The sequence below is a fragment of the Equus caballus genome, chromosome 11 (assembly GCF_041296265.1).
Source record: "Equus caballus isolate H_3958 breed thoroughbred chromosome 11, TB-T2T, whole genome shotgun sequence".
Lineage (NCBI taxonomy): Eukaryota > Metazoa > Chordata > Mammalia > Perissodactyla > Equidae > Equus > Equus caballus.
In genome coordinates, this window is record NC_091694.1 from 47,432,373 (window position 1) to 47,448,460 (window position 16,088).

At 46.8% G+C, this 16,088-nt stretch overlaps 1 protein-coding gene and 2 long non-coding RNA genes across 16 annotated transcripts in view; 2 read left to right on the plus strand and 1 right to left on the minus strand.

The window, feature by feature from the left end:
- P2RX5 (purinergic receptor P2X 5) overlaps positions 1 to 8,820 on the minus strand; it is a 26,514-nt gene extending 17,694 nt beyond the window's left edge. For 12 of the 13 annotated variants that reach the window (XR_011423059.1, XR_011423057.1, XR_002811657.2 and 9 more), the window contains exon 1: positions 8,535 to 8,787. Coding sequence is in view for 9 of the 13 variants with exons in the window: in XM_070226458.1 (XP_070082559.1) it covers positions 8,535 to 8,671 (137 nt within the window). In the remaining 4 variants the exon portion in view is untranslated. Of the gene's footprint in view, positions 1 to 8,534 lie in introns of all 13 variants that reach the window. The other variant, XM_070226456.1, reaches the window with a different exon arrangement.
- LOC111775718 (uncharacterized) lies at positions 176 to 7,210 on the plus strand. Its single transcript, XR_002811658.2, has 2 exons — positions 176 to 342; positions 6,601 to 7,210. It is a non-coding gene; the product is annotated as an uncharacterized lncRNA (long non-coding RNA).
- On the plus strand, positions 8,801 to 10,199 carry LOC111775719 (uncharacterized). 2 transcript variants are annotated; one of them, XR_011423060.1, is made up of 2 exons: positions 8,801 to 9,063; positions 9,712 to 10,199. It is a non-coding gene; the product is annotated as an uncharacterized lncRNA (long non-coding RNA). The 2 variants fall into 2 exon arrangements; XR_002811659.2 differs by having other exon boundaries at positions 8,805 to 9,084.
- The last annotated feature ends 5,889 nt before the right edge of the window (positions 10,200 to 16,088 follow it).

Below are 16,088 nucleotides of genomic sequence, written 5' to 3' on the forward strand. Positions count from 1 at the left end.
GATGAGAACCTTCACCATTTTGGCAAGTTACTCAGTTTTCCTTGGTCTCTCCCATGTATGCATGCTATAAAGCTTTGTTTAATTTTCTCCTGTTATTCTGTCTCATGTCATTTAATTCATAGCCGAGCTAGAAGGACCTAGAGTGAGTAAAGGAAATGTTCTTTCTCCCCAACAGTTTGGTGACTTAGATGGGATAAAATTTCGCTGGCTGGACACTGCTCACTCCTGGACTGCTGCCGCTGAGCGATCCTGGACCCCTGACGAGAGCCGGCAGGAAGTAAGAGTTCTTACTACGTCAGTCTCCCAGATCTCTGCCTACAGGGTCCAATGGAAATAAGAGTGGTGAGGTTTTTTTCCTTTTCTAAATTTAGATTAGCAGGAGAAAATATTGGTGAGGCTAGCTTCTTGGACTCAGCGACTCTAGGATTTGGTTGAGTACTCATTGGTTGTAGATTCTTTTCCTCCCAGAGATAGTACTTTTCCTTGTCTCTTTCTTTTTATGTCGTTCGTCACAAGACACAGGCATCTCTACAAGCCTGTTGTCTGGGAACATGCACATAAGGTGAAAGCTGTTGCTGAGGGCATCTTGGAAGCCAAAAAGGCCCCAAATATGGTGGGCGCAGGTTGAGCAGTTAAGAGCCATTAGGGCGCTCACCATTTCAAGAAGTCTCCCATGGAAGGATGAGTTGGTCACGGAACGGGGTAGATGACACAGGTCCCCCTGCCAACTTCAAAAAAATGTCCGTGCAATGACGAGGTACTCTGTAAAAATCCCCAACCCCACGATGCCTTCCTCCTAGGTATTATTCTGGTTCCAAGAGACCCAAGGCTTAGCTAAAACTGCTAATGTGCATATCAGATGAGGTTTTTTTCTATTTTCTTATTCTGTGTCTTGAGAGCTTGGCTTTGTGACCTTTCTGGTCTCTGCCATCTGGAGGATGCATGTACTGGCATGCATCTTGGCAGCCAGTCGAGTGCTGGGGCTCTGGGACACACTCTCTGTCTGGCTGTGTCAGCTCTCAGGGAAGCATGTCAGAGGGGGTCCCAGTTGCTTTCATAAGGGACCTTTGTCGTCTCAACCTTTGTTGCTTGCTGTGCAATGAAGGCCTTTGCTTTCTTAGACTGTTTTTGGGAGTGAACTTTCTGGATCTCTTTTGGGGATGCCTCTTGCGTCCATGGTTAAGCTTATTGGTATGAGTCACTGTTAGGATCCTACTCGTCCATGTGGCCAGACGATGGATCATTTAAATTGGGAAAACTTCTGAATTAGGAAAAAAAATTTGTGAGAGCTCTCATCATAATTTTTACTGGTACCTATGAAAAGGCCAAATTAAAAAGGAAATACAAAAAAAAAAAAAAATGACTAGCCTTAAGACCCTGACTCAGGTTACAATTAAATTGAGAAAATGTAAAAGTATAAGTATTGATGAAATTATAATGGTTGGAATGTTTGAGCTGATTTTATATAAAGAGGTTATATCAACTTTGCCTGAGTATGTTTTAAAATATCTGACCGAGAACGTTTCCCCCATCCAAAATTAGAAGACCAAGACCTACTGATAAAGCCCTAATGAAAACTATGATTAGCGGTCTAAGAGTTCATGGAATTCAGATGAAATTTTGTAGAAAAACTGATATATTTATGGGCTTTATGTGAAGTGACTGTATCTCTTTTTGCTGGATTGTATCGTGGGGATAGACATTGTGTCTCACTGGGGAACATTTCCCCTGCCTGATTGTAAGACAGCACATAAATCTAAAAGGGAAGTCAGCAGGGCTGCCTGAGCCCACATCGTATGAGATAAAACTAGAGGCTAGTATGAGGGGCTAATAAAAAGGATAATGAAAGCTCCCCTCCAAGGTAAACTGGTCTAGGGTTAAATTGTACACTTAGAAAGAGGGCTCATGTTAAATGCTTTGTTCAGACTTTTACAGGTGTGATACATTGTCCTGAAAGTTTTACAACATACAAATCTTTGATTCGCCTCTTAAGTTAAAAATTTCCCTGATAGAAAGAAGCAATTGGAAGGGTGTAGCTGGAGGAGGGATTCAGCCTCATTTTTATCATTCAGGCTGTAGTCCAGTTCTTTAGGGAACTGGAAACAATCGTCTTTGTCTTGCAAATCTCTCCAAGGCTGGAGGTATGGTTCTGGAAGGCAGTTCAAAGTTCATCTGTCTTTTGCCAACCCCAGGGCCTCCCCTGTTCCTCCGAAAGTACTCCTAGACATTAAGTGAGACAAAAGATTGAGACATGAGAAACTGATGAGGCAATTATCCCCCAGAACCTCCATCTTGAAGAAAACTTGACTGCTTTCTCTGTCTTTATGACGTAGATTTTCTGCTCCCATCTTCTCTAGGACCTGAGAGCCATTCTTGGAAATGCAAATGTTTCTCAGAAACTAGTGAGTTTTGTATTGCACCTGATTCATAACAAAAATTTAACATCTATGGGGGCCGGGGCCCCATGGCCAAGAAGTTAAGTTCGCAAGCTCTGCTTCAGCGGCCCAGGGTTTCACTGGTTCGGATCCTGGGCACAGACCTAGCACTGCTCATCAAGCCATGCTAAGGTGGCATCCCACATAGCACAACTAGAAGGATCTACAACTAGAATATATAACTATGTACTGGGGGGCTTTGGGGAGAAGAAGAAAGAAAAAAAAAAAGATTGGCAACAGATGTTAGCTCAGGTGCCAATCATAAAAAAAAAGAAAATTAACATCTCTGTCTGTGTCTACCTGTGTGTTTGTGTGTGTCTATATGTATGTTATATATGTGTGATATTTTATCCCTAGATGGTATGGCCAAAATTAAGAGCTCTGTTTAACTGGCTTAAAGTAAGCATTTACATTATTTCTAAATGTAATCGAAACTAACCCAAATGTCATTCACGTTAACATGGTAAATTCACCTTTGATAACTGAAAGCTTATTTAAGTTTGTTGCTTTGATTAAAATGGACATGTCCTCTGAGTTATCAGCAATGGATATGATGCAGACATGCAGCCTGGGTTTACTAGTTAAATAAGCTCATTTTATCCCTGTTACAAACTAGTCAGCATAACAACTTAAAATGATAGCTGATTTTGTCTGATGTCTCAAAGTCTTTATAGGCAACCTAAATAATTATTGGAAACAGGTAAACTAAGCAGATGTGGAAAAGATAAGAATGAATTTTTTAACAATAATTATGTGTTATAACATGTGTATTTAAAATAACTTTCAAAATCTTTTTGGTAACTTAAAACTTTGAAGTTTTGCTTCCATAATGAAATGCTTAAATAATGAAAATCCATTGAGTATCTAGTTCATTTGTAAATAAGATAAAATATTAGACACTAATTATTAAATATACTACTAAATATTAAAAATACTACTATTGGCTTCTTATTACAGAGAAACTAAAAAGTGTTTGAGTCTATTGGTAAACATGTCTTGTGTTTTATTAAAAGATTGTACTATAAAGTAACATGTATTTTAAATTATAAAAAAGTATTAACAAACTTGCCAAGCCACAGAACGCTAATGTAAAAGAAAGTGTATAGGGGCCAGCCCTGTGGCTGAGTAGTTAAGTTCACGCACTCTGCTTCAGTGGCCCAGGGTTTTGTTGGTTTGGATCCTGGGCAAGGACCTAGCACCGTTCATCAGGCCATTCTGAGGCAGCATCCCACATAGCACAACCAGAAAGACGTAAAACTAGAATATACAACTATGTACTGGGGGACTTTGGGGAGAAGAAGGAGGGAAAAAAAAAAAGAAGATTGGCAACACATGTCAGCTCAGGTACCAATCTTTAAAAAAAAGAAAGAAAGTTTATAATTGCTTAGTTTTTACTTAAAAATTAAGGTTTCTAAGGGTTAAAAATTCTAATATGTGATTAAATTACTAGAAATTAATAAGGAAAACATATTTGCATTCAAGGAAAGATGTAAGTTTTCAGTAAAGAAGGTATAAAGAATGCAAATATTTTGTTTGTTTTGTTAAAAAAAGATAAATTTGTCCTAAAGTACTAAAAGGGAAGAAAGCAAGCATGGGACAAATTCTAAATGTAAAAAGAAAGTTACAGAACATTTGTGAAAGAGAAATTCTAAAAAGAGTTTTGTGCATGGTCAAGATGGCTAAAATTAAAATGAATTTAATCAAGTAAATGAGTTTAATATCAAAAGTAAGCTGGTGCAAAATTAGACTTTGGTTTTTTTCCGCTCTTAAAAGGATAATTCTCCTGAACTTTTAGTCTGCTGCTGGTAAAGGGATTATGAAAGGTGTTTTCTTTGAGTAGTCTACCAGAATGGTAGGGATTTTATGTTTTATCAAAATTAATTTCCTGTATTGTTTTATCAGGTCTGTAATCACAGGTGCTAAGGTCTTACAGCTATTTAATCTTCTGTATTCACTAAAAATCTTTGTCACTATGGTCAAATGGATAACTAAACATTGTTTCAAAGGGACCTATGGTGTTATGTGGGTAAGTATTATTGATATAAGCGTTTAATTCCTAAAATTCTGATCTGTCCTGGTTGTCAGTCATAATTCTAGTTATCTTAAAGTGTAGTATGTCACAGACATAACCAAGTTTCTTTGTCAATTGTCATTTTTAAGTCTTTTGTCATTTACAGACAGTTTTTTTAAAGATTTTATTTTTTTCCTTTTTCTCCCCAAAGCCCCCTGGTACATAGTTGTATATTCTTAGCTGTGGGTCCTTCTCGTTGTGGCATGTGGGATGCCACCTCAGCATGGCTGGATGAGCAGTGCCATGTCCGCACCCAGGATTCGAACCAATGAAACACTGGGCCGCCTGCAGCTGAACGTGCAAACTTAACCACTCGGCCACGGGCCGGCCCCTACAGACAGTTTTGTTTAACTCTACTTTTACAAATGTCTTCATCTTTAGAGATTCAAGGAAAAGACTCTGACACATTCTAAAATACAGGTTTCTTACAAGCTTTCAGATTATGAAACTGAACTGGGTAAGAAATTACAGAACTCTAACAGAGAAACTGATGACCCCATAACACTGCTAACAGAAGATTAAGATTAAAAATCAATTACACAGGACTGAATGAACGGATGAGGATGATTTTATGACCTTTTGTTTAAAATATTGTTGATTTTGTAAAAAGTTGTAGGTTTTTTTAAGATTTAAGGAAGGGGCCAGCCCAGTGGCGCAGCAGTTAAGTTCACACGTTCCACTTTGGCAGCCCGGGGTTCGCTGGTTTGGATCCCGGGTGCGGACATGGCACCACTTGGCAAGCCATGCTGTGGTAGGCACCCCACATATAAAGCAGAGGAAGATGGGCACGGATGTCAGCTCAGGTCCAATCTTCCTCAGCAAAAAGAAGAGGATTGGCAGCAGATGTTAGCTCAGGGCTAATCTTCCCCCCCCCCCCCCCAAAAAAAAAAGATTTAAGGAAAGCTTTTTCTCTGAAGCTACCTATGACACAGCAATTTGACAAATTATACTTTTGTAAACAAAATTGAAACATTTACCTTTTCCTCCCTACCTGATCCCTCCAGAATTTGGAAACTCTTAGTAAGCATTGTTATTTTCAAGGCAATATAGTTATTTACATAAGTTCAATAAGAATCTATTCTCCTTATAATAGGACAGAACTGGAAACATTGGTTGTCTTACCAAAGCTTTGACTGGAATGTCATATTCGAGAGAAACAGTCATAGACTCAGATATGACCAGACAGCTTTTGAGAAACAAGGACTGGACTCAATGGAATAAAGTAAGAAATACGCCTTACCTTGTTTCCTAGAAACCTTATGGATAAGGAAGGTCACTTATCTGGCAGGTGACTGGAACCTTGAAATATTTTGGGGAGCTCAAGAAGAGAAAAATTCACCCAAATCTGTAGGTATGACAGGTTTTGATAAGTCCTTGGCTTTCCTGGCCTCGAGAGCCCTAAATTTAAAGTTCAATCTAGGATTCCTTATAAAAAGTTTCAGCAAAGCAGGTTTAAAAGAGCCTATATGATCAATCGCTATTCTTGCTACACTTATGTAAATAATTGGGCCAAATTTATTGAAACTAAACTTACTTTACAACCCAATCAGTCTTAATTTGGCTATCTTTGGTAAAAACGAGGGTGATTTTAGAGAGAAAAATTATGTTTCAGTAAAAACTATACTAAATGTTTGTGGATATTAGATCCTAGTTCTATTAACTGTCTTTGACGTTTTTCTTTTCTACCTGTAAACTAGACTGGATCCTGAATTCTTCTAGTCTCCTGAAATATCTGGCTGCAAATCTGCAAACTAACATTTTCAATTTTTTCCATCATTTTCATTCAGAATCATTGAGAACTGAACCTGCCCTTTTTCCTGAAGCCTTGCAAACTGAAGCTGAATAACTTGATATGAACTTAGGAGAGGTTCATGTCTGTTGCTGTGTAAGACACCTGAACACTTGATGACATCATCAGAGACATTTCAAACTGCAAAAGAAGCTTTGACCCTGACATCTAAAAATCTTCTTGACAGGCTGTCCCCGGGCTCAAACTGGTTTATAATTTGCTCCAACCATTAACTTTTGTTTTTCTTCTTGTTTCCATAGAAATACTTCTTATTAAATACCTGATTGCTTGCTTCTACAATATAGGCCTAACTTCGGGAGCTCACCTGCATCACCGCCTTCTAAAATGAATTTAACTGGACTGACCTATTATCAGGACTAAGAAATGTGTTCAGTGAGATGGAACAACCTACCACTCAGCTTCTGGACTACGAAACTTCTTGAAGTTTCAGAGGACTGAGAAACTTTTTAAAGTTTGAAAGGCAGGACTGTGGGGAATCAGAATTAGCCACCTCAAAATGTGTCTCTTTGCCTTGCCTTGGTTATTTTTAACAACAAAAGACTCTGAAAGAGACTTTGACCTTCCCTCTAACTGCCTAAAAGAAATTTAAAATAAAGGCGTATCCCCAGGACAGGCCTTCACCACAGATAACTCTGGGTATCCAGTAGGCTGGAAGGAGCCTTGCTAAGCCCACTCTTATCAAAGTTCTATTTACCAAACATTTGCTTTTCCCTTTCCATGTGAAGGGCCTTCCTCCCCTTTGAAGGTCCAGACCACCACCCCCAACATCCTCCTTTGTCTTTAGCTGAAGATAGTATTTAAGATGAGAACCTCTGCCATTTTGGCGAGTTGCTCAGTTTTCCTGGGTCTCTCCCACATATACATGTTATAAAGCTTTGTTTAATTTTCTTCTGTTATTCTGTCTCATGTCAATTTAATTTGTAGCTGGGCCAGAAGGACCAAGAGTGGGTAGAGGAAATGTCTTCTTCCTCCCCAACAGCTGTGACCCTTGAGCCAACCAGCCATTTCAGTAAGGACACACTGGGTTGGGCCTGGACAGAAACATTCAGCAAATACTCAAGCACCAACATTCACTCATTCATTCACTCATTCATCTCACACCTATTCCCTAAACAGTCAGGCAATGCCAGGCTCTGTCCTCATGGCATTCCCAGGCTGGAGAGAGGCAGGCAGACATTAAGCAAATGATCCCCCAGATAAGCATTTAATTACACCGTGGGAATGCCTCGGAGGAAAAGAGGAGGGTTTACGGGGGAACTCGGGTCTGAAGGATGAGTGGGCTAACCCATTAGAGGAGGAACAGCATGTACAAAGGCCTCAGGTGGCAACAGCCAGGGACCTTAGGGGCTCCAGGTGAGGTCAGCTGCCCTCCCAGGAGAAGTGGCTGCTCCTGCTCCAGTCCGGAAACAGAATACACTCAGCAGCATTTACTAAAGGAGTAAAAGAGATGCACCAGCATTCCAGTCAGCTGGTGTCATCCCCTCCCTCCACCTGTCCCCTTCCTACTCTGAGGTAAGAGCTCTGAACAGTGCCGGGCTGAGCAACCCCAAGGAGCTGCCCCCTCAGCTGATGGCACCAGCTCCTGCTAGGTGGGAAGGAGCTGGGGAGGCAGACAGCTGAGCTGGGGGCAGGGGCAGAGGGCCCTCGGCAGGACCCCTGCTGGACACCTGAGAGGTCACACACGCGTAGGGCGGGTTGACCAGAGGGGAGTTCTGGGACATGCCAGGCTGATGAGTTGTCCCAGCCCGCAGCTTGCCACTGAGCTCAGTGACTATAAATAACCTACCAGGTGCCTGGGCCAGCGCCAGGCCAGGGCCCAGGGCCGACAGCTGTAGCCCAGCCCCCTGCATCCTTGCCCCCTTCCCATAGCCCTGACAATGGGGGCTCCAGCCCTGGAGGAAGGAGCTGCCCACGGAAAGCCTCATAAATCCAGGAACCCAGAAGCCTCTGCCCGCATCTCATCACCTCCAGAGCGGGTGAGGGAGCAGAGGGCTCCCTTCCTACCCCTCACCCTTACAGCAACGGCCCAAGGAGGGCCCCCTCCCACGCCGGGTCATAGACCCCCAACCACAGGGGACATCATGTGCACACAGGCCAATTCCGGGGCCCTGGAGAAGGTCCCAGCTGCTGGCCCCCCCGCCATCACCACCACCACCGCCAACCCCCGCCCCCGTCCCCCACACCCTCCCTGCCTTCCCAAAAGCCCCGGAGAACTCACATCACGAGGTAGGCCAGGATGGAGGCCTGCAGGAGCCGGTAGAGCAGGCCCACCTTCTTGTTCTTGGCGATGACATACTTTGCGGTCTTGTAGTCGAACAGCGACTGGAAGAGGCTCTTGCAGACCACCTGTCCCATGCTGCTGTCTCAGCCGGGCCCAACCGCCGACCGCGGCACGTGTGCCGCACGGGGCGCCGCCGTGCGCCCGCCTGCCGGCCGCCCGGCCCTCCCACCTCGGCGGGCGCTGCGCGGCTCCTGCGGGCGGGCGGGCGAGCGCGGGGGGCGGCGGAGCGCGGGGGCGCCCGGCCGGCGAGCGGCGCGGATACTCAGAGAGCCGCCGCTGGGATCCGCTGGGGCCGGCGCCCGAGCCTTGGACTGCGACCTTGCCGCCACCTCTTCCTCCCCTCCTCCCCTCCCAGTGACACCGCCGCACCGAGCGCCCAGCCGCGGGCCTGGGAGGCGCTCCCCGGGGCCGCAAGCCCGCGCGTGCGGCCGCCCCAGCGGGGATCGCTTCGCCGAGGAGTGAGGAGGCAAGGCGGGGAGAGGAGGAGGTGCTCCTTTTAAAGCAAACCCCCTTTCTCTAATCCCAAAGAAATCCCAGGGGTTTGGCCTATCGAATAGAAAGGGGAAACTGAGGTCAGGGGAGGCGGGACCTACGGCACGGGAAGCGGAGGTGAAGAGGTGATAACGAGCATTAGTAGGTAGACACAACAGGTTTCTGGACTTTTCCAGCGCTCCAGGGGAACCTGGCTCCCCCACGCTGCCCCCAGGCTGGGAGAGACTAAAGTCTCGTCCAACCCCTGGCTCCCGTGTCCGCTGTGACGATGTGGGTGCTCCTGCTGCAGCCGCTGCGGCAGGTGTAAAGTCCGCACTCCCAGGGAGTCGGGTGCCAAGCAGGTTCCAGTGCCCACAGCGTCAAGGACTCTGCGCCACACTGAGGGCGGATGGGGCGGGGGTGGGGGACAGGGAATGCCTAGGATCGTAAATCATGCCTGGAGAGAGGGCGGGCTCCAGCTGCTTGAAATGTTCCCAAAGCAAGAGATGGACCTCATCTAGGCTGCTAAGACTGCGCCCCTAACAATGTCACCAGCCGTGGACTCTAACGCCTTCTCTTGTCTTGCCTAAACTCTAACGTTTTTTCTTGTCTGTTTGACCTAATCCTCTTGTCCTGTTGAAAGGTGCAGATGTTCCTTTCTCTAAGGACTTTGGGGTGTGGAGCTTATGCCGTTTCAGCTGTGTTCCGGGAAGAAGCTCTAAGTGACAACCGTCCTGGTCCGGACCCAACTGCTCTGAACCGGCACAGAGCAGCACAAACCAGCATAAACTGAAACCACAAGAGTGACATCTACATAAACAGGCAGAGAGTTGTGCTAAAGTAATCTGCGCTCCTTAACATGGAAATTCCCCTGATCTGGGGAGGGCAAAGCAGCCATTCTTAGATCATGCAATGTATATATAAAAGCATGATTTCAAACCACACATGTGCAAGCTTATGCCCACCTCTGCACATGATGATGAAATTTCCCGTTGAACATTCATTCCCTACCCCAAATAAAGGTACCCACGTCCCCGTGCTCAGGGAGCCAGAGCTTTGTGAAATTATTCCCTACGGTCTCCATTGTCTTTGCTGCATGCTACGAATAAAATTTCTGCTTTGTGACAGCTACTCCTGGTGTAGTTTGATTAACTCGCCAAGAAGGGGACTCACATTTGGTCCCATAACAACAACACATGAAATTAAATTCAAGGGAGTGGGAGCAGGTCAGGAGGGCAGCTCCGAGATCACGGCCGCAGGGAGGCAGGGCCCCGGGTGAGCTCTCCCTTTGTGTGTTGAGGTGTGGCGCTCACTCATTTTTTGCATCTTGCCATCCAACCAGAAGCAGTCCTGCTCCTCTCCTACCCTAGACCTCAGGAATGAGAAATTCTCTTCCCTGCACCACAGGCCCTGCAAGCTGGAGGGACCTTGAAGTTCACCAGGTGTGATCTCCAGTTTTAGTGCACATGGGAATCATTTTGATGAAAAATGCACATTCCTGGGCCCTGCCGCTATTTTCCTTCCCTAAGTCTAGGATGGGGCCTGGGAATCTGTATTTTGCTCTCACACTGTCATTTGGAAAGCACAGATCTTTTCATCAATTTCAATCCAAATACCACTTCCTCAAAAAGCCCTGTCCTTATTCCTACCCACCAAAAGTGGCCTCCACCCAACTCACTTTCTATCCCATTGCTCCTTCTCATTCCCTTAGAGCACTTGTCACTCCTGGATATGGTCTTGTTTACTTACTGACTGTGTCTCCTACTAAGACCAGAGGTCTTAGGCTCCCGAAAGTTCAGGACCTTGCCTTTGGACGTCTCTGTATCCCACGCCCACCGCTATGCCTGCAGTAAAATAATTCAGTACATATTGGTTGAGTGAGTGAACAAACTCAGGCCTGATTTTTTTAAACAGGGAAGGAATTTGGAGCTGCCACCCTGCCCCAGTCATAACTGGGACTTTAGAAGCTTCATTCTGCAGGTGGAACAGAGTCTACAACTAGCCCCAGTCCAGGGCACTCCCCCCTGTTCCTGATTCCTCAAACCTTTACTGAGCACCGACTGTGTGCTGCTGGAGAGGCTGAAATGCCACATATACCCTCTGTGGCTTGTCAGAACGGCCACTCTGGCTTTAGGGAAGGGGCTCTGCTCTTATTTGCCCTCCAGTGTTGGCAGCCCCTCCTGAACCCCCACGGTCCAGCCAAAACCAGGCTGCAATTTCTTTTTTTCTTGTATTTTTTAAAGATTTTATTTTTCCTTTTTCTCCCCAAAGCCCCCCAGTACATAGTTGTATATTTTTTAGTTGTGGGTCCCTCTAGTTGCGGCATGTGGGACGCCACCTCAGCGTGGCTTGATGAGCGGTGCCATGTCTGCATCCAGGATCTGAACCGGTGAAACCCTGGGCCAACGAAGCTGAGCGCATGAAGGAGCACATGAACTTAACCACTCGGCCATGGGGCCGGCCCCAGGCTGCAATTTCTGACAGAAGTATCCCGAAGCTTTAGAGACCACGAGGGATGTCCAGAGGGGGAAGAGCTGCTCTTAGGGCTGGGGCCAGACCCCTGCTGTGGGGTCCCTCTCAGCATAGCTACTTAGAGGAGGTCCAGACCTACTGGTGGGTCATGATGTCAATTCCCTGGGTCTCAACCAGCATAGCAAGACAAAAAAAGGAAAGAAAACATCAGAGAGTGTTTAAGGAAGTAAGGGTAGGCATAGTTTCGTGAAACTTTCGTTTGAAGTATGAGTGTGTGCGTATGACATTGTGATGTGGAATACATGTCTTCCTGTGGGTCATGGTCAAAACAATATGAAAAATACTTCTCATAAGGGGCAAACACAAGTATCTGCAGTCGACCTCCACACAGCTGGGGCCCCACAAGTTCCGGCCCAACACCCATTACACCCAAAGCAGGAGAAGGGGCTTTGCTTTTTAAATTGCATTATTAAAAGTCCAAGTCAAGGATGTTTCCAGAACCAAGATGAAGTCTCCCCTAGAGAGAAAGTTGCCCGCTGCTTTTGAGTGAGTTTTTCCAATTTCTACCCACCCCATCTCAAGTCTTAGAGCCCCAAGGCACCTACCCTGTTGAAATGATCGCCAGCACCAGGCCCAGAGCGAATGCTCCTCAGCACTTACTACTGGCCAAGCGCGGTTCTCAGCGCCTGACGTGCATGGGCTCCCTTCAGCATCTCAACAACCCTATGTGGTTGGTACTGCTATTATCCCTTTTGTCCCTAAGGTTAGCTGCGTCCATGATCACACCACTAGTGAGCATCTGGGCCAGAATCTGAATCCAGGAGATCCGGCCCCCCAGTCCAAGAAATCATCTCCACTGTCACCAAGAGCACAGTGCTTTACAGTTTCCACATCAACTCACTGGACTCACTCTGCGAGCTCGGCCGAAGACGTACCTGTCAAGCCCATTTCAAGCTTGATGGAATGAGGTCCGAGGTCACCTGAGAAGCTGAGACTGGTACTAGGTCTCCGTGGAACCCGCTCGGGGCCTGTGGCTTCTGGCTCTCACATGTGCAATGCCGCTGTGGAGGGAAGCCACTGCCGGGGCCCTGCGGAACATCATCTCCCCCCAGCTTGTACGGTGCTCCTCGGAGGGAAACGGACTCTCTCATGATGCCACGTGAGAGTGAGGGTCTGTCAAGAGAATGGGCGCCCTCTGCAGGGGCTCCCCCTGCCGCCGGGGCTGAGGGCACCACCCTGGCGCACCAAGAACTGAGTAGGTGCCTTTAAATCTCACTCCCAGGGTCAGGAGGCAGGGGAATGGCTGGCCTTCAGAGCAGTCAGAGCCCCTCCCTGCCTCACCGCCGTGCCCTTCCCTCTCCCCCACCACGGAGTCCCCCACATGCTTTATTACAAGAGCCGTCCACCCAAAAGAAAGAGACTGGCGGTGAGGGAACCCTTCTCATCTGGGTCACGAGCCTTTGTCTAGTTGGATGGTTTAAGGTCCCTGCAGTAAAGTGAAGGGGAACTAGAAAATGAATTTATAAAGGGCTTTTTTCTTTTTACAGCATCTCATTTACTCCTAAAACTTGCCAACATTTTGTCTTTTTCTGCGTGGTCTGAACCCACTCCTGGGGCATCTAGGTCTGCTCTGGGTCCTGGGACAATCTCTAGTAAAAACCATGGTGGATCCTCAAGTGTCTTTGAACTGAGAGACAGACAGACAGAGCCCTCCCTCTCCCCAGAGAAATGTGCTGGGGGCTCTGCCTGGGGGCAAACAGACCCTCTCACTTCTGATTCCAACCTTCTCCCGGCACCATTCTCTCCTCCTGGGGGCCGGGGACGAGCCTTTAGAGGCAGGAGAATTACAAGATCATCCCCTCAAGCAGGAAAACCTCCCATTCTCTAGGGGAAGAGGGGGAGGTGCTAAGAGGGAAACCATTGGCTGCAGGTGCATGGCCGACAGCATCAATGCGTTTCCATCAGCGCCGTGGTGTGGCACTTGGTCACCTGCAGCCTCCAAGATATGGACTCCTCCTTTCCCCTCCAGCCCTAGTGAGGCCTCCCCTGGTCCTGAAGACTTCCTCTTAACCTGAGGGGCTGACAAACTCAAAAGACATTCTCCAAAAACTAGAAGGAAGCAAAATAGAAATAAAGAAAACATAAATGCCATAAAATAGTATGGTTCTTGGAGTAGAGGTTCACACATTACTCACATATAGGAATGCAGTTCTAGTTCCCACCCCACAGGAGAGGAGCGCTCATGCAAGGCCTAGCGGTAGGAGGTCTAAATCTGTCCCAGGGCACAAAAGGAGCCATCGCAAGATGAGGAGGGCCTTCCCTCCGAGTCCTGAGTATCCTGAGTATCCTGGATGGCCGGGAGGGACAGGAGCGGGAAGGGCGGGGTGTGGGAAGGGTTTCACACAGGGCCCCACAAAGCAATTTATCCTTTAATTTTCCTTTCAGTCTGGCAGTCCTGCTATGTTAAACACATTTCATGAATAGACATTTCTGGTCCATTTAAGAAGTAGCAGATGCATTATTCATGTCATTTCAAATAGTCAACAGGAAAAAGGTAGAGGGCGTGTCCCCCGCTGTGGGGAGGCTTTCTGAGTCCATCCGCTGCTCCCTGACCCAGCTTCACTGAGGGGCTGTTACTCGTTCCTTAGTTGTCAAAATCTGACCCAGGGAAAAACCCCGCTGAGGTCTCAAACACATAAAAAGAGTAAAGAGCCAAATGCTGGTTCACTAGGCACCAAAACGGGTAAAGATGCAAACTCAAGTCAACCAAACTCACAAGGCAGCGACGACTCTAACACGACGTCTTAGAGCAAAGCTCATCTTGCTCTTCCTCCCGCTCCCTGCAGTGGTCTCCCCAGAGCCCTCGCGACTCACGTCCATCCCCTCCCCTCCGCTCTAAGTTCACAGGACTGCAGTGGCAACAAAACGAGAACGAGTAGGAACTGCTTGTATAAGACACCGGGAGTGGCTGTGGCTTCCCTTCGTTTCCTGTACACAATTCTTCCGCAGACTCTCATTGCTTATTGCAGTCACTGTCCCCTCCTGACTTTCTGGCCTCACATGCCCCGTTACGCACACTCAGCTTCAGCCAAATGGACTAACATGCTTTACCACATCCTTCACTTGCCAACCTCCGTGCCTCCACCCAGGCCGGCCTCCCCGCACTCCTCCATGGCTTCAAGGCTCAGCGTACAGGTGTCTGTGTGTCTCCTTCCCTACGGCCTCCTGGATCCCTCTCCTCTAAATTCCCAAAGGACAGGATCTGTTTGATTTACGGAGTCACAGTTGAGTATATCCCTTACCTGTCGTCTAGGGCTGAGGGCAGGAAAGGGCTTTACCGCTTTTGGTACCACACGGCCCATGTGAGGCGGGTGTCATCCTACTTCAGGAGGATGGGGAAGCAGGGAGGGAAGGCTGACTCCTGATCACCCTGCCTCTGCCCATTAGCCTGCATATTTGAAGTGTCTCGGGTAGAGTGACTAAGCCTTTTTTTTGGAGTATATATTCATAGAAGATTTCACCAGAGATAATTCTACCAGAGCATTAAGTTAAATTTGTCTCCTGAAGCAACTTATGAGTCATCAAGACTCCAAGTGTGTGCTGAGAGCTCGCATGGACAAAGTGGAATCAGACGAACAAAGTCTGATCTCATAACTAGCATCTCACAGGGTGTGGCTCTTGCATCACCTGGAAGGGCTTGTCAAAACAGCAGATGCCCAGGCCCAAGCCGGGCGGAGCATCAGAGCCTTTAGCAGGTGGGGCAAGGAGGCTGACGAGCTGCCCAGCAAAGTCTGAAACCAGCCGCTCACCGGGGTGTCACCTGTGCCTTGCCCAGTCTGTAATAAAGCTTTTGTGGAAAAAATATTAGACCTGGAGATCCAAAAACCTGCTAGTGGGACAATGGCTCTGCCTTACACTAGCCCTGTGGCCTCGGGCAAGTTGTTTCCTCCTCCAGGAACAGAGGGATCATGAAGACTGGCTGCTCAGGGACAAGCCCAGCGTGGGACCACGCTTGTTAAAGGGACCAGAGTACACACAGGAGGAGATCTGTGAAGCTGGATGGAAAACAGGTTACCTATTTATCGTACCACCCTTCAACTGAAATTTAACATCTCCTTCAATCCTGAGCGTATGCAAAAGCCACAGTAGCATCAGCAGTACCTGCATCTTGACACCAGTAGAAACTGCAGATACTTTCCCCTCACATGCCAGCTATCGCAAAAATCTCAAAATACATTGTAAGCTCATCATTACTTTAGTAGGGTAGTTATCAGATCTGCTGCTTTAATGCATTGATAAAGAAGCACATGTACCTCCACATCATAAATTTTGAAAAATATCCCAATCACTGTAGTTCAATATAATTGGTTCTTTATAAACTTTTATGTATCTAAAAACAAGCTGATGGATGGGTGGGTGGAAAAATATGTGATAAGGCAAGCATAATAAAATGTTAATGGTAGAAACTAAGTGGCGGGTAGATACGTGTTCACAATTGTAAAATACAATCTTTCTAAATGTTTGAACCTTTTCATAACAGCGTTGGGG